The sequence below is a fragment of the Cuculus canorus genome, chromosome 2, assembly GCF_017976375.1.
Source record: "Cuculus canorus isolate bCucCan1 chromosome 2, bCucCan1.pri, whole genome shotgun sequence".
Taxonomy (NCBI): domain Eukaryota; kingdom Metazoa; phylum Chordata; class Aves; order Cuculiformes; family Cuculidae; genus Cuculus; species Cuculus canorus.
In genome coordinates, this window is record NC_071402.1 from 155,411,483 (window position 1) to 155,438,729 (window position 27,247).

General features: G+C 45.9%; 1 protein-coding gene across 5 annotated transcripts in view; it reads left to right on the top strand.

The window, feature by feature from the left end:
- Window positions 1–17,267, top strand: part of XIRP1 (xin actin binding repeat containing 1) — a 35,307-nt gene extending 18,040 nt beyond the window's left edge. For 3 of the 5 annotated variants that reach the window (XM_054058987.1, XM_054058986.1, XM_009558293.2), the window contains 3 exons: window positions 5,034–5,194; window positions 6,986–7,039; window positions 8,666–17,267. In XM_054058987.1, the coding sequence (XP_053914962.1) occupies window positions 5,034–5,194; window positions 6,986–7,039; window positions 8,666–16,327 (7,877 nt within the window). In that variant the 3' untranslated portion in view covers window positions 16,328–17,267. Of the gene's footprint in view, window positions 1–503; window positions 557–5,033; window positions 5,195–6,985; window positions 7,040–8,416; window positions 8,537–8,665 lie in introns of those variants that run through there. The other 2 variants (XM_054058988.1, XM_054058990.1) reach the window with 2 other exon arrangements.
- Window positions 17,268–27,247: the final 9,980 nt, after the last annotated feature.

The window sequence follows — 27,247 nt, forward strand, 5'->3', positions numbered from 1 at the left end:
CTGGGCAGCCTGTTCCGGTGCCCAATGACCCTTTCCATGAAAATTTTTTTCCTGATATCCAGCCTGAACATGTCAAACCCAAGGCTGATCTGCAGAGGAGTGATGTCAGGCAGGAGCATCTGACGGAGAATGCTTTATTCAGCTGGCTGGGATGGGATGCTCTCCAGATCACTGATCCTCTTAATGAGCAATAGGGAGGGATAGGACCCTGCCACGACTTGCACCACAGGCTATCCCTTTCCCACTACCTCGTGCAAGACCCATGCGAGCACCTGGATGATCTCAAGCCCCATTACACAACACCCATTTCATGGACCGCCGTGGGGCGCACACAGCGACACAAAGGGCTTTGCTTAGCAGCTGTGTTTGCTCAGGACGGCTGATTTTGGGAGTAAAGCCGATGACATGTGGTTGGCCAGGCGACCCGGGAGACTGATGCTGAGCTTGCAGCTTCCTTTTTTAATAGGTGACTCAGGCGCACGGTAGCTCAAAGGGGTTGGTGGTGGGAGCCAGGCTGCAAAGGAGTGCCAGCGGGAGAGGTGGTGGACACCAGCAGGTGGGTAGCATTGTTTCTCTATAGGATAAAGTGGTTTAAATAGAAAGTAAGGCAAGCCTGAGTCGCGGTGTTACTGGTGAGATGGGATTTTCTCAGGGGAAGGAGGGGGAAGGGATTTTGTTAGTGATTTGTTTTCCACTTGTTCGGAGTTGGCTGTCAGATGTAACATGATTAAGGTTCAAGAGACCTGTAATATTATCTATAGCAGGAGACTGTGAGTTGAGTGATTTATGGGCAATAACAGAAGAGGAAGGGAGTGAATTTTTAGATGAATATTTCAGTGTCTTTTTCCCCATTTTCGCCTTTTACCTTGCCTTTTCCCTACATGTCTGAAAAGATCAGTGAGTACAAATGAATATGAGGAATTATTTTTCCCCACTACAAGTTTCCAGGTCCCACAGCCACCCCTGCTGCCGGAAGGCATGGCTGATGGGGCAGAAAGGCTGTAAACTGAGCCTGAGCTGCACATGCATTGCGCAAGGGAAGAGCTAAAAAACCTCTGCCAGTTGCTCCCTACAGACAGTCTTAATTTTGCAGCCCCTCACACAAAATGTGCAGATTCACCCAGCATCAGAAGCTGGCATGAAGGAGATTTTGCGGAGAAACCCCAGCAAGGAGGAACATTCCCCATATCCTTCACCTAGCAGCATTGTTGACTGGGGTGCCACATGCTGGGTGGGATGGGAGGAGAGGTCCTCAAGAGCTCTTTTCTTGTATTTTAACTCTCAGAGGATGGTTTAGTGCTTCAAATACGAGGTTTAGAATCCCTGAGGCCACAGCCAGTGCTAGTCAATCAGCACCACACGGGATGCATCACTCAGCGCTAGAATGGATGCCAAACATGCCAGTGGAGCCCTTTCACACAGCAAGGCAACAGGGTGGAGTCCGGGACAGGTCTCAAACTGGACTTCCATGCCCTCAATCTCCTACACACAACTGATGCCCTAAGCCAGGTCTGCGTAATATCCTTTGGCTTTGCTTTAGCGTCCTGGACTGGAAAGTTCTTCCCTCCCTCCCAGGGAATGCTGTGCAGCAGCACCATTCTCACAACTCTTGAGATGTCCTAGGTCTCACTTAAATGCTGTTAGCTGCACTCACGTGACAGCTTGGCTTTCTTGTAAGTGGAATGAACTGTTGTTCTTTCACTCTTATCTATAATTAGCAGTTTAGAGGGTGGCAGCAGCCTGTTTTGTCAGGCAGAGCTGCATGGAGCGACCAGACTTTCCATGAGCGCAGAGCCAGCCACCAGCTCGGCGGGCTTGAGCAGCCCCTATCTAAGGCAGGCGGTTTTGTGAGAAGTGATAAGCAAACAGAGAGCTGTGCTCAGCCTGTGCAGTGCAAAAATGTCAAAAAGGGAAAGAAAACAAAGGAAGCGATAAGGGAAAGGCTTCAATGAAAGCCTTGTGTCTAATTATATCTGTCATTAAAACAAAAGCCCTGTGGCCTTTCATGCGTCCAAGTTAACAGACGAAAGACTAGGCAGCACTGAGGCTGTGCTATTTTCCACTGTATGGACTGCAAATCTTCCTTCAGTCACATTATTCATTCTTGGCTGGAGGGGCACATCGCTCTTCTTTGTGCAGCATCTCACCCCACAGACCCACAGGCCAACCAACACAAATTATATCAGCTCAGCAGTAAGACCCATAGCCTGGGGTCAGAGAAGACCATTAAACATTACCACCATAGCTCCAGGACAAGGGAATGCTTTTGCTAAGCACCTAGCACTGAAATGGTTAAACACAGTAATGCTCATGCGCAGACCTGATACCTGCTTTCCTGCAAAGTTCTCCCATCTCCCAGAGGTAGTTTTTAAGAAAGTTTTTTCAGCATTGCCATGCCCTTGATGAGAACTTGTGTTCACTGACCCAACCAGAAAGGCTGCAAATTTGTGCTTGGTTTTCTTTCTGCTTTAAAGCTAACGAGGCTGGCTCTCCCCGGCTCTCCCCGGCTCTCCCCATTGCTCTTACAGGGAGGCTTAGCCAGAACTTATTACCTTGTAAGGAGGAGACCTTTTCTTTTCCAGGCTGAAATTTTGCTTTTCCTTTAGGCAGTTCATCAATGTAGAAGAAAAGAGAGAGATTCTCAGGCAAGATTTTTCTAAGCCCTCTTCAAAGCTTTCTGCAGATAATTCAGCACCTTTTAGTGCTCTTCTCACAGGGCACAGTCATAATAAGGAAAGACTATGAAATCTGAGGTACCTTCACTGGCAATTATTTCACTTTCCATTTTTACTAAATGGACCCCTTTAATTGTGTGCCTCAAGTCACCAAATGAAGGTAGAAACCCACTGCAGCAGCTTGTGTTAGCAGATAGCAGCACTGGCTCCTGGAAAGGCAGCATCTCGGTGATGCCTTGACTCTCTCCTCCCCATTTCCAGAGTGCTGTTCATTTCAGAAAGGGATTCAGACAACACCTTGTGGTGTCTCTTGTGGGGGAAAACTGATGCAATCAGAGAGTGATTTATCTTGTAACCTTGCAGCGTATATATTCAAATGCACTAAATCTCCCCAGCAGTACTACTGTCTCCGCTGGCTGTAGACGGATAATTCATTCTGACTCAGTGTTTAGGCCATGGACAGCAGAAATTGGGAAGAGAGGTCCTGTATTTACATGATGACTTAACAAAAAAAGAATTAATGAAGTTTCTTCTGTTTCCTCCCCTGCTGTCCCAGTGACCTCTGGCAGGACTGGGCAGCTAAATCTGTATTGCATCCAACTGCTTGCCCGTGTATCCAGCCTCAGTTCTGCCTCAAAATACCTGCACATCTGCAGGAGCAGCTGAAACCAAGGACAAAAGAAACCTTGGGGTTTGGCACCTTCCAGCATCACACTGGCCAGTGTCTGACAAGCTCACTGGCATCCCTCTGCTCTTATCTCAATGGCTTTCTGGTGTATGTTTGTCCCCGCAGGAGCTGGTACTTCATCCAAAGCACCAGCTCTTGGAATCCTGCTAGTGTATGACATTAACTGTGGTCACTTTAAAATGAAAACTGAGCAGACCTCCTTCAGTATTTTAGAGAAAAACTTGGAAATCTGAAGTCAAACCCAGAAAACAAAGAAAAGAATCATCAAGTCTGTTATTTATGAGATCTCGTGATTTAGAGACTGAGATTCGAGGGCAAAGAATGTTAGAATTGCTGCAGTGCTTCTAATGTGCACATATTATCAGCTCTTTCCTGGCAGTGCAATGGCTGGATTTGTGGAGAGAGAACCCATTGTTCAAACAGAAAGCATTGCAAATACCGCACTAAATCCGAATGCAGCAGTGCAGGTCTGCAGATAAAAGGAGAATCTTCTCGTTTTTTCACTGTGGTAGCACAGAAATTACAGGCCTGACTAACCTGTAGGATTACGATGCATCACATATATGTAAACCTCTATATGTTTATGATGGGATGCGGAGATGGCCATCCCGCAGACACCTAACAGAATAATGCAAAAAGAAATTCCTTAGCTAGAATTTAGTGTTGCTTCTTTCTTTGAAAACTGAACCCATCTGTGTTAGAGCCATTAATTCTCACATGAGCATCTCTCTGGGTAAGGACACAGCTTTCAATCTCAGAAGAAGGGAAAGTCCCTCCTGTTTAAGGGGATGAGGACCAAGAGGGACAGAGGACCACAGGTGGGAATCAGGCAGCATGGCCTGCACATCATCCAATCTGTGTGACTGCTCCAACCATCCAGTCCCTCTGCGCATCCTTCAGGAGGTCTGGCTAATAGATCACCTCCTCCCAGAACAGCCATTTCTCCACAAATCAGAGAAGGACATCCTCTGCTTTAATCATCTCCATGGGAGGCATCTTAACAAAGGCAGGAGGAACTCTAAATATCTTGAACATTTCAGCAATGCCATACTGGACCCCAGCGGGGGCCCCAGGGGAGCTTGTGCCGCTCAAAATATCAGATCTCTGAACTAAGAGCAGGATTCAGTCCTCTGGCTCTGCCAGAGACTCCCTGCTACATCCTTGAGCAAGTCTCATAGCTTCTTCATCTCTCAATTCCCTGAAATGGGCTCCCGGGGGAGAGGTAAATGAGTGTAACTGCCTGTGAAGGATGCCAGTGGGAGAGCGTTATGACCACCAAGTGAGAAAAGTGGGCAGTGGTTCAAGTCGAATGCACATAATTTCTTCACATCCTCCAACTTGCTTCTGTTTAGTGATGATCTTGTCCAGGGATGCAGGAATGGGTGCAGGCTCTGTGTCCTGCTGGCAAGACGGTGGCATCAGTTCACCATCAGGTGTGCTTTAAGTTCATTTCAGCCATGAGAAGCGTGGAAATATCCACCTTTTCTCCCTCAACCAAAACGGCACAATGTTAACTTTTGAGGCCACAGGACAGAAGCTAAGGAGGAATAGGTGTGCAGACAGCAGTGGTACGTGGCAGAGCTCCCAGTAAGCGATGCTCTCACTCCAGGCTGGCCATGCCCTCGCATCTTCAGCACACAGCTCACCATGCACATCTGTCTCTGTTTCAGATGAAAGGACGCGGTCATTTTTAGACGTATCAGACAACACTAGCCCCGTACTTCACCAAGGACAAGGGAGGACCTCTGCACCCTCCGTGAAGGAGCTGTCAGCTCTCTATCTCTCCCAGACAGCTGCTGCTGCTGCTCACACCAACAGCTCCACACAGCCGGTAAGCGCCGCCATCCTCCCCCTCACAAATCACCAGCGGCATCCGAACAATGTCCTGTCCCAGCAAGTGGCTGTAAGAGGGTGAGAGAGAACATGTCTGGTTTCATAAAACTGGAGAAACGCAGCATCTGTTTTTCCAAAAATGACTTAGCTTTCCCTCGTCACTTGCAGATATTGTCATAAAGTTATCAGAGGTGCTGATATGGATGTGTATGATGTGTAAGCTGCTTATGCATAAACACACTCTATACATACACACCAGACTCACACATGCAAACAAAACCAAATACACACTCCTCTAGATCCACTAGCCCATACAAACCGTTTATTCAAGCATAAGATTTCCACTTTATTTGACAGTACATATTTACATCTGTGGAGAAAATATTCAGTGCATACACACATCCCCATGCTATACTCATTCCTATACATGTATGTATATATCTCCTACATCTCCTACTCAGGTATAACTTTATAGCACAAATTCCCTGTGTTCCTCTGAGGGACTGAGCTATGGTTTTCCTCTTTCAGCAGCTCCACTGGTGATCCAGGAGCAATGTAGGACATGATTTCACATCTGAGGCTTTCCTGCAGGCTTGTTCATGCTCCCTCCTGCTCTCAGTCTTTTGCAGGGATCCTCTCCACCAACACAGTCTCTCCGGTATATGTGTCAGGGCTCTATACCAAAGGAGCTTAGACTGCAGGAAAGACTGATAAGTCCAGACTATAGGGAAGCTGTGGAGGGGCTCTTTATCAGGGAGGGCAGGGACAGGAGGAGCGAGAGTGGTTTTAAGCTGAAAGAGAGGACATTCAGATGACATATTAGGAAGAATTTTTTTCCTGTGAGGGCGGTGAGGCACTGGCACAGGTTGCTCAGAGAAGTTGTGGATGCTCCAGCTGTGGAGCTGTTCAAGGTCAGGTTGGATGGGGCCTTAAGCAGCGTGGTCTGATGGGAGGTGTCTCTTTCCATGGCAGGGGGTTTGGAACTGGACGATCTTTAAGGCCTCTTCCAACACAAACCCTCAGCAACCTGTGCCAGTGCCTCACCACTCTCATAGTGAAAAATTTCTTCTTAATGTCTAGTCTAAAGCTTCCCCCTTCCAATTTATAGCCATTCCCCCTAGTCCTATCACTACATGCCTTTACAAAAAGTCCCTCTCCAGCTTTCCTGTAGGCCCCCTTTAAGTACTGGAAGTTTGCTATAAGATCTCCTTGGACCCTTCTCTTCTCCAGGCTGAACAACCCAAATTCTCTCAGCCTGTCTTTGTACGGGAGGTGCTGCAGCCCTCTGATCATCTTTGTGGCCCTCTCTGGACCCATTCCAACAGTTCCATATTATTCTTATGTCAAGGATTCCAGAACTGGACACAATATTCCGGGTGGAGTGTTATGAGAATGGAGTAGAGGGGCAGGATCACCTCCCTCTGCCTGTTTAGGGTTTTGTTTCTTGGCTGAGACTTCTGGAAACAAATATTTTTGACCAAAACGGAATAAGCTTGGTTTTCCCAGCTGTAGAGAGCTGCCAGTGAACCAAAAAGAACACACTCATCTATGATGGTTTTCAAAGTTGAAGTTGAGAAATGTGTATAAACACACCTATTTTATCTGTATATATGTATTATCTGTGTATACATATGTATATTATCTGTGTACGTATATATATATATACACACACACATATTATCTGTATATACTTACATTATCTGTGTGTACATACATATATATAGACACATACAGAGATAATTGGTCTTCTTGTGCATTTTGATGTCATTTCTCCTTGTGTCTTTTCCAGAGTACTGTGAAGGACAGCTCCATTCACTCTCTCCACAGGCAGAAAAAAAGCAAGGTAAGAAATGTTAAAGATAAGGACTGTTATCTAACCAAATATTTGTGCACTGTGGTGGAGTGTGATTTAAATACCCACAGAAGGCAGCGAGGAGAGCTTTCATACTGAATATAGCTATCAGCTGCTCGGTCGCCCTTCTCCACGTTCAGTTCTTCACAGATCCCAAAAACCCCCTTATTTTAAAAAGTGCATTCAAAGTATGTTTGCTCATGTGAAGGATTTGCATGTTAAACTCACAGGAAATTATGCTGATTTTTTCATTCTGGGTTTTTTTTACTAATGTTCAATACTTATTTTTAGCCGGAACAATCTGCGTGTAACAGAGTGAAATAACACCGCGCGCCAATGCTTTCAGCAACAACTAATAATATTCCAGGCATAACTCTACAGACGTAACTCCACAGGCATGCCAAGGGTCAGCAGATCTGTTTACTGAAAGGAAAGCCACCAGGATTACAGTCTCTTTTAGATAATGATTGCAGGCTTCAGCTACCTTCCCTTGGGATAAATGCCAAGCCGGTGCAGGTAGCAGGCATTCAACTCAGCTTTCGATGCCCAGTGTTTCCCAAGCTAAGCAGAAAAAAAATGCAGAAAGTGAGGCTCAAAGGTAGGCTAAATGAACACAGTCCACCCCATCGTGACTGCACCCTCTGTTCACTTCTGTGCCAACACTGCCATGAATTTGAGCTGAGCTCAGGCTGACTGAGTCTAAACAAGTGTAATTTTTGCTGACCTCCAGCTATGGGTGTTACCCCAACTTCTGGTCCCTCAGCCTTTCTTTTTCCTCCTAACAGAGCAGAGGATTTGGCCTGCTAATTCCAGCAGTTTGTAAACCTTCGTTAGCCTCATGCCTGTACAAGTCTGCAAGTCAAAAGAGCTTCATTTAATTCTCTAATTGTATACCTGTGCATTATCATTATATGAATTATGAGATGGGGTGCATGCATGAGTCCAACAGAAGAAATCATGAATCAGATTAATGTCCTTCCCAAAGCCCTCTCTCTTGTGCAGTGGGCACCCCACGGTGCTACCGAAAGCCCATCATGTTAGCTGCCTATCCAAAATGAGGCTGTTTTCATCAGCTCAGTCCAACACTTTCATTTGGTTCCCTCTTCCCATTTTCCTCTTGAGACTTTTTCACAGATAGATTTTGGCTTTCTCCTGCACCAATATCCTATGTTAACAGATTCTTGGCAGGTCTTCATGTTGTCCTGGACACTGGAGAGCAGGAGCGAAAAATTAACTTTTTTCTCACTGCTCTAAGGCAACCTGCTTCATGTTATTCTTGTGGTCCCTCTCTCTTGCTGATGCAGACCAAATCGGGCATCTCTGTTACGCTGTATCTGGACTGAATCCTGGAAACTGTAGACTAACCACCACATGCCTGGATTAGAAACTTTCTTTAGAGTGCCTTGCTGTGGAACCAGAGCTAACACCAAGCCTGGAGCGTGTGCAGTGGTGTGATGCTTTGGAGTGCTTTATGCTACTGAACCAAAGGTATGGAGCTCAGTCCATGCATGGATTTCCTTTGTTTGGCTGACATTTTCCTTTGCCGCTCTTACTACTAATGGCCACTGTGTTGGGGGGTAAGAGATGATGCTGACATTTAAAACTGTTTCCCTAAAGATGGCAGAGGCTCAGAAATCATCTCAAGTTGCCATCAAGAAAATGGAAGACGACTTACCTCCCCCTCCTGCCCCTGGCTCAGTCCCAGTCATTGCTTCGGGGAACCAGGATCCCAATCCACTCCCTGTGCCACCTCCAAAGCAAGCATTCTCCAAGTTCTACCAGCAGCGTCAAGTAAATGAGTTAAAGAGGCTCTACAGACACATGCATCCTGAGCTCAGGAAGAACTTGGAAGAAGCTGTGACTGAGGACCTGGCAGAAATGCTTAATGCTGAAGATCCCAATGCACAGACATCTGTGAACCTGGACAAAGTTCTTCCAGGAGAGGTTCAGTCCATGCGTTGGATATTTGAGAACTGGGCACTTGATTCCATTGGGGATCATCAAGCCACAAAGAAGCTGACGGATGAAGAGATCATTCCTGGTGGAGATGTGAAAAGTACTTCCCTGAGGTTTGAAAGCCAGTCGATCAATGGAGACAGTATGTCAACATCAGCCAAGATATCAGAAGCAGACCTTGCAAGAGGGGATGTGCATACTGCCCGGTGGCTCTTTGAAACCCAACCACTAGACTCATTAAACAAACTGTATTCAGATGAAACTGAACTGCAGGAGGCGGTTCTCAAGGAGCCTGTCCAGGGAGGTGATGTGAAAGGTGCCAGACAGCTCTTTGAAGCACAGTCCTTGGATGCTATAGGACGCTGTTGCTCAGTGGAGGAGAAAAGCATCCTTCAACTCAAGTCAGAGATCCAAGAGCTAAAAGGTGATGTTAAGAAGACTATCAGGCTCTTCCAAACAGAGCCCCTCTGTGCCATCAGAGACAAAACTGGGAACATGCATGAAATCAAGTCTGTCTGCCGAGAAGAAATTCAGAGCAATGCAGTCAGAACAGCTCGCTGGCTGTTTGAGACTCAGCCCCTGGACACCATCAACAAAGACACTTCCAAAGTGCAAATAATCCGTGGGATTTCACTGGAAGAAATTGGAAGGCCAGATGTCAGTGGAGCTAGGTGGATATTTGAAACTCAGCCTCTGGATGCCATCAGAGAAATCACAGTTGAAGAACAGGATTTCAAGGCTTCAACAGATTTTGTCACAGGGGCAGATGTTACTAAGCAGCGAATCCTCTTTGAGACTCAGACTCTTGATTCTCTGAAAGGAGAAGCTTCAGAAAGTGTTGTAGCCAAAGAACAAGTCATTGGAGGTGATGTGAAATCTACACTCTGGCTATTTGAAACCCAGCCAATGGAAACCCTGAAAGACAATTTTGAAGTGGGGCAGCTAAAGAAAGTGGAGCTTTCTGCAGAGGAGAAGGGAGATGTGAAGCAAAGAAAACATGTTTTTGAGACCTGTCCCCTTGGCAGCATCTCCAAGACATTTGAGGAAGAAATTTCAGCCAACAGTATGGAGGAGGTAGTAAAAGGGGATGTTAAGTCTTTCAAGACCCTGTTTGAGACTATCCCCTTAGACAGCATCAAGCAGGCTGATGCTGAGCCCATCACCAAGGAAGAGGAGAAGATTCCAGCTGGCAACGTCAAAGCCAATCAAATCTTGTTTGAGACAACACCTCTATATGCCATCAAGGATAGCTTTGGTAATTTCCATGAAGTCACCTCTGTAAGCAGAGAGCAAATCATCAGTGGTGATGTCAAGAACTACAAATGGATGTTTGAAACCAGACCCCTGGATCAGTTTGATGAAAGCATCAAGAAAGTGGATATAATACGAGGGATCACAAAGCAGGAGGTGGTGGCTGGTGATGTCAGAACAGCCAAGTGGCTCTTTGAAACTCAGCCGATGGATGTCATTCATCACCAAGCCATGCAAGGTGAGGAGCATTCCTCGGTGAAAAGGGAGATCTCTCAGCGGGGGGATGTGAAGACCTGTAGGTGGCTTTTTGAGACCCAGCCCATGCACACCCTCTACGAGAAGGCTGAAAAGAAGCAGGAAAAGGATGATGTTGTGCCCCAAGCTGATGTGAAGTCATACACATGGATGTTTGAGACTCAGCCCCTGGACTCCCTGAAAGGCCAAGAGGAGCAGTATTTACAAGTCAGTAAGGCATACAGTCAGGAGGAATTACAGGAAGTTGATGTCAAAACCGTCCGGCACTTATTTGAGACTGAACCCTTGGGCAGCATTGCTGCCGGTGAAGCTGACCGAAAGAAAACCATGAGGTACTCCAGTCGTGTGGAGATACAATCTGGGGAAGTGTCCAGAGTAAAGGAGTTCTTTGAAGCTAAGCCCTTGGATACAGCCACCAAACTAACAGCCCAGAAGGATGATGGGACAATTGAAGCTGGATCTGTGCACAAGTTCACTTGGCTCTTTGAGAACTACCCCATGGACTCCCTGAAGGACAGCTCTGAGGGCATCCAGGAAATCCCTCCAGAGAAGGATATCAAGGCGGGAGATGTTGGAGGCAAAAGATTCGTATTTGAGACCTATTCCCTTGACCAAATACATGACAAAGTGGACGAGACAGAGCTCCAAAAGATCCAGAAAGAAACCATGAATAAAGCTAATGTCAAGTCCTGCACAATGCTCTTTGAAAGTCAACCATTATATGCAATCCAGGACAAAGAGGGGCGATATCATGAGGTCACTTCAGTGCAGAAAGAAGAAATTATGAAAGGTGATGTGAAAGGTGCCCGGTGGTTGTTTGAAACTAAACCCCTGGATCAGATAAAGAAGGAAGAAGAGGTGTTTGTGATTAGGGCTGTCACCCAAGAGGATATCAAGAAAGGAGATGTCCAGGCTGCCCGGTGGAAGTTTGAGACAGAGCCTCTTGACTCCTTCAAAGGCGGAAAGACATCTGTGCCCAGAACAGTAGATGATGTGCAGAAGGGAGACGTTCAGTCCAACAAGCAGCTCTTTGAGTCCCAGCAAGTGGGCCAGAAGAAGTATGTGAGGATGGTCAGTGTTAGTGACGTTCAGCGAGGTGATGTGAGAACATCCACTTGGCTTTTTGAAAACCAGCCTGTGGACTCCTTGTACGGGGATGCAGAAAGAAGTTCATCTATCAGTACTGTGCAGAGAGAGGACAGCCAGAAAGGGGATGTAAAACGCTGCACCTGGTTGTTTGAAACCCAACCAATGGACACCCTTAAGGACCCAGAAACTATGGCCAGCACTGGGGCCCAAGAACCGATCCCTCATGCAGATGTGAAGAGTACAACGTGGCTTTTTGAGAGCACACCCTTGGATAAATTTAGTGTTTCTGAAGGTAGTATAGAAACGGAACTGAAAGAAAGGACCATGAAAGAGACTTTAGAGACACTTTGCACTTGCCAGGCTATTCAGCATGATGGGATCCTCATTGAAGCTAATGATATGGAGAGTGTGAAGATGGTGAAGTACCAGCTTAGCAGCCCAGGTGCTCCAGAGATCCTGAAAGAGGAAATTGTGGGAGGCCATTTGCAAAGGATAATGCTCCAGCTTCTGCACAGAACCAATGTGGAAGCACAGAGTGTGCTGGTCGAGGAAGACAGAGAGGGCAAGGTTAAAGTAAGCACATTGCAGCTACTGGACCAGAGTGAAGCTCTTAAAGGCAAAGAGGACTTGAGCGGAAATGTAGCTAAGGCATTACAGGGTCTCCTCAGTCAAGACACTTCCATCAAAAAGGGGATGGTCTTACAAGAGACAAAGTCAGGATCAGTAAAGATGACTCTCTACTCCCTCCTGTTCCATTCTATCCAGCAGAAAGTTGTCAAGGGGGATGTGAAGTCAACAATAGGGAACCTCTTGGCTTCTTCTCAAGAGCAGAAAGCAACTTCAACCATTAAGCGTGAGGACAATGAGAAGGGAAATGTCCAGCTATTTGCAAGCTGCATTGAGAAGGGAGATCTAGACTATCTGAAGAATCTCCAGCAGGAGTCAGAAATACAGTCCCTCATCTCTTCCCAAGCAGAGCAGGGGGCAGATGAGAATGCCTCACAGTTTATGCAGGGGACTAAGATCCATATCTTGCCAAATAAAGAACAAATAGAGAAAGTAATCACAGGAAGTGAAGCAGGGGCTATGGCGGGAGCAAAAAAGGTATTTGCATGTGAAAGCGTGGGCAAAGAGAGTACGTTAGAGAGGGAGGCTGTGCGTGCAGCAGGTGTGACAGGCACCACTGTGCAATGTGTTGGGAAGCCTCTACCCACAGTGACGGGAAAGGAAGAAATTCTATCGGGAGGACTTAAAGTGACTACAAAGTCAATTCAAAGGGTTGCAGATGTCAGCAAGAAGGTAGAGAAAGAAAAACCCACCACTGCCAGTTTGAAGGAACCCAAAGTTATGATGCAAGGCAAATTTCCAACCCAAGTGATGGCTCAAAGGGGAGAAGTGGATGGGAAACCACAGAGTTTGGTCACTGGGGAAGCCAGCCAGATGCAGCCAGAAGAAAAGGCTCTTGGGAGTGATCTTCAGGCTGCAATGCAGAGCCTGAGGCTAGCAACAGCAGAAGCAAAAAACATTCAACATCATGTCCAGAGCAAGCTACAAAAGAACAGGGAGGAGGTACACATGGCCTGCAGGCAGCAGGCAGCTAGCACACAGGAGGCAGTGACTCTTCAATCAACTGTACACCAACAAGAGTCTGCATCCAGCATGCAGGAGAGCACCAGTACTGCCACCAGGACTACCACCACTAGAGTCCAGGAGGCATCCAAGAGCCACACAAGCATGTCTCAGAAGAGCATAGCATCACACAAAAAGGTCAGTGCTTCAGAGGAAGTACAGGGAGGACAACTGTTGAGCCAGGAAAGCCAAGTTGTGCCTAGTAGAGATCTTAGCATTAAGGATGGCCTTTATACTGCCACACCCGTGAAAACCTGTATAAACCCTTTTGTTGAGTCTGATTACAAAGAGCAATCAGTGCAAGAAGAAAGAGATGTTATTGTCAGAGGGGATGTACAGACAGCTATCAGAGCACTGAAAAGTGCCACCACAGAACAGCGCCTGGTAGAAAAGGAGGATGTTGTCAGAGGTAATTTAAAAGCCACACTTCAGTCACTGGAAAAGTCTAACGTTAATGTCTCCAGAGGGGATTTTAAAGCTGCTATGATATACAGAAATGCAGGGCAGTCCTATTCTGTGTGTAAAAAGAAAAATGAGGCTCAAGTCATTAGTAACCAGACAGCTGTAGTGGCTTCAGGGTCACCTGCTGATAATGACTTTCCTCCTCCTCCCTCAGTTGCTGTGATGAAAGCAGAGCATTGCCCACCCTCAAGTAAAGAAACAAAAGAAGGTGCCCTTCCAACCAGCAAAGATGAAGATCCAGGAAGTCCTGCACCACTCCAGACCCTTCTTCCTGCCCTCCTTTCTCTGTCCTGCAAACCCAGTGATCAGAGTCCTGCAGAGAAGCCAAGGACTCTGCCAAAACCAGAAATTACCGCCCCACCCAGGAAAAAACCTGTTCCCCCTCCAAAACCTGAGCACCTCTTACATGAGCCACGTTATGCTTCTGCATGTAACGGCGCAAGCAGATCGACCAAACCCATCCCTCCACCTCTGCCTCCGAAACCTGCAGGTCTGAGGGAGATCACCAAGCCAAAGCTTCCCCCCACAGACGTGGGATATGTGAAAGGAAGTGAACAATTGGGCCATGAGGAAGTTCAGGCAAAATCCTGCACTTTGGAGACATCCGTGGAGCACCCTGTCACAATTCAGAGTATGAGCACTGAGAGAAAGCTGCCAAAACCCAAAACTCCTCTTCAAATGGCAGAGGAAAGGTACAAGGCAAGCAAAGGAGGACAAGGAAAATTAGAATCAGATAGTGTTAAGCCAATAAAAAATGGAGTGACTAGTTTTGGCGTTGAGCAGGGAATGATGAGTGGGAAAGCAGCAGCTCCAAGGAGATGCCCAGGTGAGGTGGTTCAGAAGCCTATAGAGCTGTGCCAAGACAAGAATGGGTGTTCTTCAGTATCACACCCAATCTGTCCTGGTAGGGAACAGACACTTAATGTGCCAGGACAGACCATACCAAGTACTTCCCCTGTGGGCCACACCATTCTTCCAAAGAGAGGAGATGATCTTGCACAAAATGCCTCATCCAAGGTGAAAAGAGAAATTGTGTCTAATTCTTACGGATCGTGGAATAGTCAGAGAGTCATGCAGCAGGTGCGTGAGAGGAGGCAAATATGTCATTCAATGTCCTTCCATCGACAGTCAATGAACTCCTTTGAGGAGCAACAGCAGGGGAATAGTGGGCAATTGAAATGCCCTGATGGGGAGGAAGAGCCACCTGCACAGGAGAAGCCGGCAGTTGTTATGAGAGAGAAACCCAAGAGAGAAACAGAAGATGAACGCCGGAAGAGGCTGTCAGTACACAAAGAGGAGATCATGAAAGGCAATGTCAAAGAGGCTATGGAGATCTTTGAGAACCTCAGGAGGCAGGAGGAACTGCAAGAGATCTTGACTCGGGTGAAGGAGTTTGAGGAGGAGACAAGCAAAGTGGATGTGAAAGCTCTGAAGAGCTTCTTTGAGAAGGTCCCCGACTGGGTTGTTCGTCAGAAGGCCCACCAGGCCAAGCAAGAGGATAGGGCTGAGACACTGGCAAAGGAGGACACTGACAATGTCTCCTCAGTGGAGTTGGTTTTTGAGGACCTGGAGCGAGCAAGTGCTGAGATCATTCACCTGAAAGAGCAGACACTTGCCCGGCTCCTGGACATTGAGGAGGCCATCAAGAAAGCTCTTTATTCTGTCTCCAGTCTCAAGTCTGAGTCAGACATTGCTGGGCTCTCAGGGCTGTTCAAGGAGTCTCTGGGGAACACCCAAAGCTCTGTGAGCAGCAGCAACATCCGTAAAATCAGTATTGTCTCAAGTAAAGCCAAGCAGGAGGAGAGTGCGCTGGAGGCAGGGGAAGCAGCACCTGTGGGGGGAGGAAAGGTGGCAGAAAAGACTGAGGCAACCAAGGCAGAGCTTGATGTCCCTATTCAATCTCGTGTTAGTTCTCCCTCCTCACCTTCCTACATCTCCATCGAGTCTGCTGCCAGGAAACCAGCAGAATCACCCAAGACAGGACGTTCTGCACGGGACATCTCTTCACCAGACTCTCTTGACACTGCAGGAAAGAGGGATGCTTTTGCTCAGGACAACTGTAGCTCCTTTAACCATTCATCAGCAGAGTCTGCTGGGGGTGATACAACTTCTTTTGAGGAGAGATCAGAGACCATGCAAACAAAAATTGGGCTAAGTTCAATGAAGCAGCACACCCTTGGCAATGCCAACCGTCAGAGCAGTGAGAAAGAGAGGTGCCCTCTGGACACCTCCAAAGGCAGCTGTCACTGTGGGATGAAAGGAGGCTTTTCAGACTACCGCTCCCTGAATTCACCCAGCCCGCAAAATCCAAGGAGGCAGAAAAGCATCTTGGAGCTGCAGACAGGGCCTGATGGGTCCAAGCTCTATGGTGCCACCCGGACTGTCATGGAGCAATATGAGGAAATGGACCAGTTTGGAAACAAAATCATCACTTCATCCACCACAGTTACCAAGCAATCTGAGACACAAACTTCTTCCACGTGTGATGTGTCCTCTCATTCCCAATATGAGGTATCTTCCTCACCCGTGTTTCGGAGATACTTGAAGAGCCCAGCTGAAGACTTCCGCACCAACGGCAGTTTTCAGGAGCCGGGAGTGGTCTTTGTCACCTTTGGCAACTCAAAGACAAAGAAATAGGAGATTCTGGAGAACGAAAGAGAACTGTATAAGATTAAAAAGGAAGTCCACAATAAAAAAAGTCTCCTAGTTTATCCACACTACACACAGGGATTCGTCTACACCCCAAGGACTTCTCAGGGTCATCGTCTTGGTGTTTGCATGCACACAGGACAAATGCAGTCCTGGAGGAGAACAGTCCTCACCTGGCCAACCCAACAGATTTGGTGCTGCACCACAACCCAGAGCCCTGACACTGTTAGAAGCACAAGGAAGAATCCATCCATGAGCACCTTAGGGTAGCTTCTTCCCCTCTAGAGCTGTTTGGGGCAATTTGCAGGAGGTGGAAAGTGTTGTATCAGGCTCCTCTGAACTAATGCAGAAGAATGATAGATAGGATCAAGTAAAGAACGAGCTAATCTGGTCATTGGCAGGAAACTACTTTTATCCTATCTTCTATTTCTAAATTCAATACAGACTTTCCAAGAAGGGCATTCTAAACAGACATATATACACATGCTTTTATTGATGGGTGGGTTGGATACGTTTTCTCTTAGCCATTAGCAAAAGAAAAGGAAAAAAAAAAATCTCTCAAATTGCTGTCACTGTTGGAGTTGGGGGAGATATTTATCAGTTTATTTTTCAGCTCCTGGAAAGTACTACATGGTACTGAAAATCATTAAGCCAAGACCTACAGCTATTATTAATGCCATTCCCCCAAAGAGAGATGCTATGAAGGATTCTCTGCTTGAGTCAGAATGGTTACTGCTTTCATTTCTCTTTTTTATTTTAGAATTGTAATTTATTATTCAATATATACAAAAAAAATATTTTAGTTTTTCCATGCTTTCATACATGTTTACTGTTTAAATTCACTTTGAGACTTTGTAAAGCAATTTTCTTTTTATTATGACTTTGTTTTGTACATTCTCAACTGAAGATTTTAGACACATTGTGGTTGTGTTTTTTTTTTTTTTTTAACTTCTATTGCTGCGTTCTGAAGGTAAATATTACCTCTAAAAATACTTTGGTCTGGCTGAGTTTCTTTTGTTGAGCGCTTGTTTCCTTTCCAAGTACCTAGAAATCATCTCTCAATGAACCAGCTGAATCACATATTGGGAGCGCTCTAAAGCACCAGAGGGATTTAGTCTACATTATCTTTATAATGTGGGTGGACTAAGGGCACTGCAGCAAGCAGCCTTCACGCTCTTGTGTGAAAACTGAGTTGAGTGTAGGGTGATTGATATACACCACCTAATCCGGGACCCTGTGTGGGTGCGTGGAGACTGAGTAGGATATGTACACCAAGAAGGGTCTGAATACTTGCCCGTACCCATTTCCTCCATACGAGAAGGCAACAGAGGTGTTTTTCAGTGCTGCGCCTCAGGTCACATCGTGGGTTGCCTCAGTTTGGGAGTGAGTTGAGCAAGAAGGAGTTTACTCCAGAAGTGGGAGAAGGTGAGGAGCCTCCTAGAGTGACTGGACGGTTTCTCAGGAAGTTGTGTCCTACAGCGTGGCACAGACTAAGGCTACCAAACCTTGGGTGTGACTGTACACCTTCTATTTGATCTCTGGCAAGCCACCTCATCTCTCAGTGCTCCACTTTACCCTTCCGCATAACAGGACGATAACCTACTTAAAAAAAACCCACTATATTTCATAGAATCATAAAATCATGGAATAGTTTGGGTTGGAAGGGACCTTAAAGATCATCCAGTTCCAATCCCCCTGCAATGGGCAGGGACATCTCCCACTAGCTCAGGCTGCCCAAGGCCCCATCCAACATGGCCTTGAACACCTCCAGGGATGGGGCATTCACAGCTTCCCTGGGCAACCTGTGCCAGTGCCTCATCACTCTCCTGGTGGAGAAATTCTTCTTTATGTCTAGTCTAAATCTGCCCCTCTCCAGCTTATACCCATTCCCCCTTGTCCTACCACTACAAGCCTTTGTAAACAGCCCCTCCCCAGCTTCCTCGTAGCCCCATTCAGGTACTGGAAGGTCGCTATAAGATCTCCTCAGAGACTTCTCTTCTCCAGGCTGAACAACCCCAACTCTCTCAGCCTGTCCTCATACAGGAGATGCTGCAGCCCTCTCACCGTCTTTGTAGCCTACTCTGGACCCATTCCAACAGTTTCATATCATTCTTATGGTGAGAATTCACTTATTTCTGTAAGATGTTATGGATAATAATTGTTTTTTTCTTCTGCGGAAAAGAACCCCACACTGATGAAAGAAGAGCTGAGCACAGGGGAAGAAGGGACTATTTCAGCATCTACCGTTCCATATCCCTGAGTCCGTAGCTAGGCTATTAAATAGCAGATATCACCTCACTCCATGCAACACCTTGTTCAAAGTGTTGTAGACCAAGTGGGAGTTCTGATTCCCCTCTGAAAACCAGGCACATATCCCGAGCTCATTGGTTTCCCTCTAGGATCCTATTAATTTAGAAGTAAGATATGCCAAAGGAAAAGTAGAATCATAGAATAGAATCATAGAATCACCAGGCTGGAAGGGACCCACTGGGTCATCGAGTCCAAGCATTCCTAACAATCCCTAAACCGTGCCCCTCAGCACCTCATCCACCCAACCCTTAAACACCTCCAGGGAAGGTGACTCAACCACCTCCCTGGGCAGCCTCTTCCAGTGCCCAATGACCCTTTCCATGAAAAATTTACATAATTTTCCATTCCACTGAGGAATACACTAAAGACTGAAGTAGAAAAGCAGGTCATCATAAACTGAGAACTTCTGGTTTCAGGAAATCATCAAAAATAATCAGTTAGACCTCCCCAATTGCTACAAGTGGGACCATTTGCAGAAACAAGGGAGACAGTAATCTGGAACTCCTCTTCAAAATTTTTTCAACATTACTTTCTTATCCTTGTTTGTTTCTCAGCTTCTTTCACAATAGCCATAACACAAGTTTGTTTCATTTATTTTTAAGTGTAGCTGCAGAGCAGTTTTAGTAAGCTGCGAATAGGTAGCTTGGGCAATGGAAAGGATTCTACAGGAACTCAAATAAACCAAAATGTCCTGCACTGCCACTGCTTAAAAATACTGATTTGTTGTTTGTGTTTCTGGGTTTATAGAATTTCTAAATGTCTCAATGAGCCATTTATGAGGATAAGATCATTTAAGATGTGTTTCTTTCATGGAATTTTCATCAGCCAGGAACTGAAATATTATGAGGGGACAGATGCTGCATTATTCCAGGAACATATACGGCTCCTTGGAGCACTGACAGGGCTGGAGAAAAAAACAAATGCAAAGGTTTGAAACTCAAATACAAGCTGAAGGTTAAGCTCACATTTTCTGTACTTCAGACCTTGCAATAATAAACCAACAGAGCACATACAAACTTTCAAATCCCAAATGAGTTGTCATAGTTTTCCCGCGATCTTTGGATACAATACATGACACTGTTCACCATTCTTTGCCCTAGTGGGTCACTACATTCTCATGCAGTGCTAGGAAGGTATTTTCAAGAGTAAACCGTCTGGAAGAATTACCTGCACAAATGGACAGAAGACAATTGGCCTTGTCTTAACCGTAGCTCCTTGAGTGGTCAAAGGACAAATTCAGCTACAGATCTAGTTCTCCTGAAGCGGTAGACATGAAATATGCCGCATTTGTAGTGCCTGTATCAGATACTGTACTTCCCAGCTCCATTTCAGCCACTGGTCTCCCTAATGATACTCAGTCTTAGGTCAGATGGGTTTGTGCTCACCATCTTCTCCACCTATCAATAACACAGGTATTTTCAGGCTGAACCTTCCCACTATGAAGTTTTTAATTTACCTAGACAAAAAAAGCCCACAACTGGTAAGCCATAAGCCAGCTGTAACTTAGAGCATGGCAGTATTCAGCAGTGTACTAAAAGCTTTCCAGGAACACTCTGTAATTATTTTTCACAGAAGTCTTAAGATAACTTCTTTGCCCACAGTGACATTTGATTGCTGCTAATCGCCTCTCTATCTTCCGAACCATTAGGAAGGCTTATTCCTGGGGCAGATAAAAGTACATCTGAAGAGCAAGAGTATTTGCCATGCATCAGACAGAGAGCACTTAAAATAAATCTCCTGGTGAAAGAGACCGACATCCCCTATAAAAGATAATCCCACTTTGGAAACACACTCCAGGAGCACATGCATTCATTCCCAGCGAAGAGTAGAGTTTGTTTGCTAAACAAACTACCTTGGTTGTCACTAAAGGAAAGCTTATTTTTTCTTATACAACAGAGACATATCAACAGTTACTCTCTTTGCCAGGACTCGCGAGCTCACCACTTTCAGAAGGAATGCTTGACAGAGTACCTCGCTGTGACTGTGATCTGTGCTGCCAAATACAGTAACATTGATCCCTTGGCTGAGACTTATTGTCAACAGGACTGGCGCTTTGTTCAATCATTGCAGATGATGCTGCCTTCATGCACCTGCTCAGCACCACTCACTGTTCTTTGCCAAATAGCCTGCACATTTCCTCCAGTGAAATGACATCCATGGCAAAGGTGCAGACCTTCAATTTCTATTGGAGAGACTCACTGACATGATATCAATTCCCACCTAGTTTCTGCTACCACTTTTCACTTGGAGGACCTATTATCTTGTCATGAAATCATATTTCTTCTTCACCTTCACCAGCACTCCCCTCCCATTGGCAGTTCTGCAGTCACATTGCTGAAATTCATCCTGCCTACTGATTAACTGTGTCCAAATACATGGGCCTGTTTTAGCCTAGATGTATCACTTTCATCACTTTCTAGATTCCCTTAACTGGATCGCCACTGAGTATACTGGGAGTTTAAACACCCATCACATATGTAGACACTTTGGGGACTATGGTCTCCTCTCTGTAGAGGACTGGAAAAGTAGAGGTATGTTGAGATCAAAGGAGACTGAAGGAAAGACAGGGTTGGGTTTTTTTGCATACTTCCCTCTAGAGAGGGAAAAGAAAACCAAAGACATTAAACTTCTCTTCTTGAAAGTGTTGTCATAGGAAAACTTGACCTTACTGATATGTTCAGCTGAAATATGGAGGTGACTTCTTTAAAAAAAATGGTCCCCAAAGGTCTGCTGCAAATAAAAGTCAGGATTGTTGTTCCCTTGTCAACTCATTTCTGGAGACACAGTGCGTGCTTCTGATGAAGAAACACCTTTCATGTTACCCCTGGTTAAGGCTAAAATCTGGCTGTTAGCCCACTCCACATAAGAGCAGAAAGCAAATTTACCCTTTTATTGAGCTGACAGTGCTGCAAACCAGGGTAAGCACATATTGTACAAAAAGCCAGAGGGATAAGAGAGCACCAGTGAAACCCTATTAAATCAAACTCTGGTGAAATATGCCCAAACAAAGAGGGAGAGGTGCCCTCATGTGGGGGAGTGTCAGTCCTCTGAGCACTAAGCTGGTCAATCAGAGTTAGGTTAGGCTTAGCTCTGCTACTTTTGGGCACAGACTTGACTTTGGATATGACTTGACTTGCAGAAAGACGCACTAGGTAAGCTGAGCTGCTGCTTCTCACCACCGTGAAAACGGATGCACAGATTTCCACTTTGCTACCAGCATTTTCTGGATTACCTGACCATGCAGACAGCCTGGCGTGATTCCTTCAGTTAGGCTGATGTCCAAGCTTCTTTATTCCCTTTCTCTCTCCAACAACAAAGTATCTGGTGTTGGCAATGCTTTCCAAAGAGATTCCCTGCGCTCTTCACACAAAGCAGAGGAATCAGAACGTGGGATAAATTACAGACCACAGAGTAAACATACTGGAGTAAACCATCAGTTTTATGGAGCAGTGGGAACCTCAACACAGAGATGTGCTGCTTTTTTATGGTTTGGACTGTCATCTATGTGAGCAGTCATATGATATCAATGATTTTGGGAGTTGTTCAGCCAGAGTTTTTCAGTCAGAATCTCTGAACAATGTTTCTTAACTCACTCAAGTTTTTAAAATTATTCAAGAGAGTGAATTGTTTGCTTTCAATCAGGTGAATTATTTGTCATCAGGGTCTAAGTGTCTTGTCTTTCTATCCTGATTAAACATCAAGCTGACCTATTCAAGATAACAAGTAAATCGAGTCAGCCAGAATGACTGACTGACATCTCACAATAGACCTGCAAAAAAACATCAACATGAAAATTCAACAGAAGCAGAAGATCCATCAAGTTAACTTGCAAATGCTTTTCCAAGTGGTAATGATTCAGAGTTATTTAACTTCAGTTTCTCCTTCTTCTTCAGCCCATGTTGAAAGAAGTGTGTGCCTCATGCCTGCAGCCTGTCTACTCTACGGAGCAAGTAGTCACTGACAAAGTCTGTGTGCACCGCTCATGCTTCTGCTGCCAGGTCTGCAGGAAGAAGCTGAGGTGAGTGATAGGACCACAGGTGCATTTATTTTTAAGGGAGGTCCAAGTAATTTCCATCGTAAAGGCCCAATGGTAATTCCAACATGGCAGGCTTCAGGAAATGTGAAAGGACAGACAGTTTCCCTGATATAATCTTCCTTTCCATCAATAGTCTGAAGGCTGCTCACCTCAAGCTTGTAGACACCTGTGGATCAGGAATCTGCATGGTGGTAAAAGGGTGAGCTGAAAATAGAGGACATAGTTTCAATTTGGGAATATTGATACAGAGTTTAATTGAGGGTGTTGTTTGATTGACTCATGTATTCATGGCATCAGGTAGGTTTGAAGGGACCTCTGGAAGTCTCTGCCCAGTCTTCTGGTGGTCTAAGTAGAGCAAGTAGCTCAGGACGATGTCCAGCAGAGCTGTGAATGGCTCCACAGATGGTGACCCCACAGCCTCTCAATCTGGGCCCCTCTTTCAAGAGTTGACCACCAGCAAAAGTTTTTTTCTTATATCTCAACACAAATTCTGTTGTTACAACTTTTTCCCATTGCTTTTCATCCAGTCACTGTCCACCTCCAGAAATAGTCCAGCCATGTGTTCACTGTTACCTTCCCATAAAATAGGCATGTGCAGTTATGAGTTCCTTCCTCTTATAAGACCTTGCTCACCCAACTCTCAGCCTCTCACATTCTGAGTCCCTGACCACCCTGATGACCATTTGCTGGACTCTTTCCAGTATGCCAATAGCTTTCTTGCACTGAGGAGCCCAAAACTGGACAGACTACTCCACAGGTGGTCCTACAAGTGCCAAACGCAGAGGAGCAGTCACTGCTCTTGACCAGCAGCTGAGGATGCAGCTGGCTCCTCTGTCACAAGGGCACACTGCTGGCTTGTTTTCAACCTGTCAGTCACCAAGAAACCCCTGTCCTTTTATACAAGGCTGGTTGCCATCCCCTTTTGCCCTCGAGCCGTGCAGACACATTCTCCCATCACACAGTTGTTGTATCATGGGAGCCCTGTGGAGTTTTACCTGTATGGTCCGTACTGTGCCTACAGGAGGAACGATGAAGTGTTGTTTTGAAGTCTGGCCCCTAAATGAGAAAGGGATTGCACATACCCTCAACTACATCTCCCAGTGGTATTTCAAGGAAATGTTTAATTTTTCAAGTGTTTTGATTTTTGAAAGGAAAATCAAACATATCCTCAGAAAACAGACACTGATTTTGAAAGGCTCCATTCTTCCATTCCCCTCCCTTCCCTAAGAGTTTCCACTGAAAAACAATTTTGCTGAAAACCTGTCCATCAGTGCTACTGTTATTCCTCGCCTTACACAGAGCTGCTAACAGCTCTGCCAATGTGTGTTTTCCAGCTTGCAAAACTACGCTGACCTCCATGGAGTGTTTTACTGCCAAGTCCACTACAAGCAGATGGCCGGAGCTAAAAGCAGAAGTGAGATGGAAAGGCTGGAGCACCGGCTAGGAGACCATCAGGTTCAGCCAGTGGCAATGGTAGGCAGAAGACCACAGCCCCAGGACCATAGCCCCAGGGCCAAAAAGAAGACTGAAACTGAAAAACTCATGTCCTTTGGTGCACGGTGCAACTTGCAGCTGGCTAAGCACAAACAAGAGCTGAACAGTAGGTCTGTCGTCTTAGGGAACAAGCTCAGAACGGGCTGGCCACCTTCAAAAACAGCCTTGTTGGATGTAGATGGAAAAGCTGGAAAGGGGGAATATTCCTGGAAAAAGCCAGGACTAAGTCTGCAAACCTACCAGGCAGAGGGCAGCAGGGCAGGCAGGATGATTGTCAGGGGTCAGCAGGGAAAATCAGTCATGGAGGCAGTAGTAGAGAAGGGAAGTTTCTTACCTGGTGTCACCCATACAAAGGGAAGAGATCAAGTGTGTTCCTGGCTCAAGACAGTAGAACAGAGAGACAGTGAAAAGATTGGGATTAGTGATGTGCCTGTAGGCAAGCGAGGGGGCAGGGTTTCCCAGCAAGTGTCTGCAATCCAGCAGGGCAAAGCCCCACTGAAGAAAAGATCTGCCTCGCCCTCCTCCCCTTCAGTCCTGGAGACTGTGAAATCCCTGCCCTGTGGCTCACGTGTTGTCCACCATGCCACACATCAAAGCACAAAACCTACCAACTGGATGTACCTGAGGGGCACAGAGGGCCGCGTCCTCCCTGCTGCAGGGTTCTCGGTGAAGGAAAATAAGGTCTATGGGTCTCTAACTACACACAATAAAGGAGGCACAACACCAACAATGACAGATGACAAACCTGAAATGACCATATGCACCTCAGCTACTGTAGGACACAAGCATCAACTTGGAGAAAGGATGAACAGCCCACAGCCTGTCTGTGGTCCAGGAGAGCCTGAAGCCAGAAACAGCACAAGTAAAGAGCTTAAAAGTGCAACTGAGGGTGTTGATCCCTCTGAATATGAAGCTGAAGAAGCCCACTGCCTCTCTGGTGTGTCAGGGACTCCTTATGTACCTTCTGGATCTCTGGAGCCAGGAGGGCTGAGTTTATCACTTGAGGTTGCTGAGCTAGAGAATGAGAAATCAAAAGCAAACACTGATGATCATGAGAAAGAGATACCAGTAGCTTCAGGGGAAAATATGCAGCCATCCAGCACAAATCATTTGCCTGGAACTGACAGTAAATGGGCAGAATTTGAGAAGACAAAAGCATTGAAACCAGTAAGTTCGTCAAGGTTTCTGGAAGAACCCAGTCCTGACCATGCTTCTCAGGAAAACAAAGCAGAAAAGAATGGAGTCTCTTCACCTTTTTTACCAGAGATGACAGGTAATCATGGTGTGCCTTGTGTACAAGAAACAGAACCTCAGGCAAGGAGTGTCCCAGTGCTCACTAACACTCAGGAGGATATTTTGAAACATGATATAGAATCACCTGCCAAGGATTTTCCAGTATCAGCAGACACATCTATGAAAAGAACCTGTGCCACATGGCCCTCACATGATGAAGTCAACGACTACAAGTCAAAGGATCCCAAAGAAGTTCTCAGTGGAAACATCCTTCACCCTTCCAAACAACCAGCCAAGGAATTAGGCTCTTCCAAACCAGACAGATCTGGATGTCCTCTAGAGGACAAAGACAAAATGGATATGAAAATCCCAGGGGAAAAAGCTCTGCACACATCAAGACCTAGTGCCAAGAGCAAGGAGACCAGAAGCAGTCAAGCCTGCAGAGAGATGCCGGATAAAGGCTTGAGGCTTGGGAAAAACTCCTTCACTACACTTCCTGGTTCTGAAGACAAAGTCACCACTGCAAAGAAGGAAACACAAACTCAAAGGAAACCCACCAGGCCTCAGTCAGCCCTTGCCACTTTGTTTGGTTACTCCTCAGAGAAGAAGCAGAATCACCGAGAAAATCCTGCAGCATCCACAGAACAAACTAATATTGAAGACAGGCAGGAAAAGCCCCAGGGCATCCTCAGTTCCTCCAGCCAAGCAAAACAAAAGATCTCCAAGAACAACCAGCTGCCACAGCCAGGGAAGACAGAGGTCACCCCTAAACATATCCATGAGAGTTCTGGAAGCTGCTTAGACTCTACTGAAGGCAAGGAGACCGATGTCCTGTTGTTAGCTCCTAGTACAAGCATTTCATGTGGTGACCAATGTAAGACAACTGAACATGACATTCGCGACCAACCAGCTTTAAATAGTCAGGTTCAGCAGCAATGGGAGGATAGTTGTTGGCCCTCTCTCATGCCAGCACAGGAAAATGGGAAAGAAGCTGCAGTAACCACAGAAGGTGGAACAAACCCTCTACATCCTCCTCCAGAACTTATGCCTGCAGCTGATAACAGTAAAAATCTTACCAGGGGAGGAAATCATCACAATGCTCATCTACTAGAAGGTCAGAATCTATTGAGTTTGAATAACCAGGACACACCCATAGAGGAAGGAGTATTTTTTTCACCAGGCCGTTCAGAAAAGTTACCCAAGGAAACTGAGATTTGGTTACACAACATGGATTTTCTGGAGGATAATGTCTTGCTCTTTTCTGGAGGACAAGATTATCTCAGCATAGCAAGTAAAACCTCAAATTTAGATTTGCAAAATTCAGAAGCAGGAACTCCACCTTACTTTGGTCCAAATCCTTCTGAATTGTGCCAGGAAATCCCAGCAGAAACAAATGTCCCACTAATGCAGTGGGACACCTCCAGCCTCTTCTTTCTTGCTGGACAGGATGAGGTTACTGTTCGAGACACAGAAGGGATTCAGAGCTGTGGCGTGATGCAGCAGTTGGAGCCACAGCGCCAGGCTCCAAAGCCTGTAGGAGACACATTTGGATGTGGTGCTGAGGAGTCAACAAACAAGGATCTCTGTACACAAGAAGACAATTCTCTGCCAATGCTCATGTTCACCCCACATGCTTCTGACACCTTTAGACAGGATGTCTTTGATCCTTTCAATGTTGATGCAGCCAAAGTGGAACAGAAGTCTCCTGAAAAAATGAATAGGAGCAGAAAATCATCAGGCATTGAAGAAGATTATGAAAGAATCTTTTCTGCAGATCCAAATGCATTGAATGATGACCTTTCAGAACAAGAGTTCTTTATATAGTCGGGGGCGGG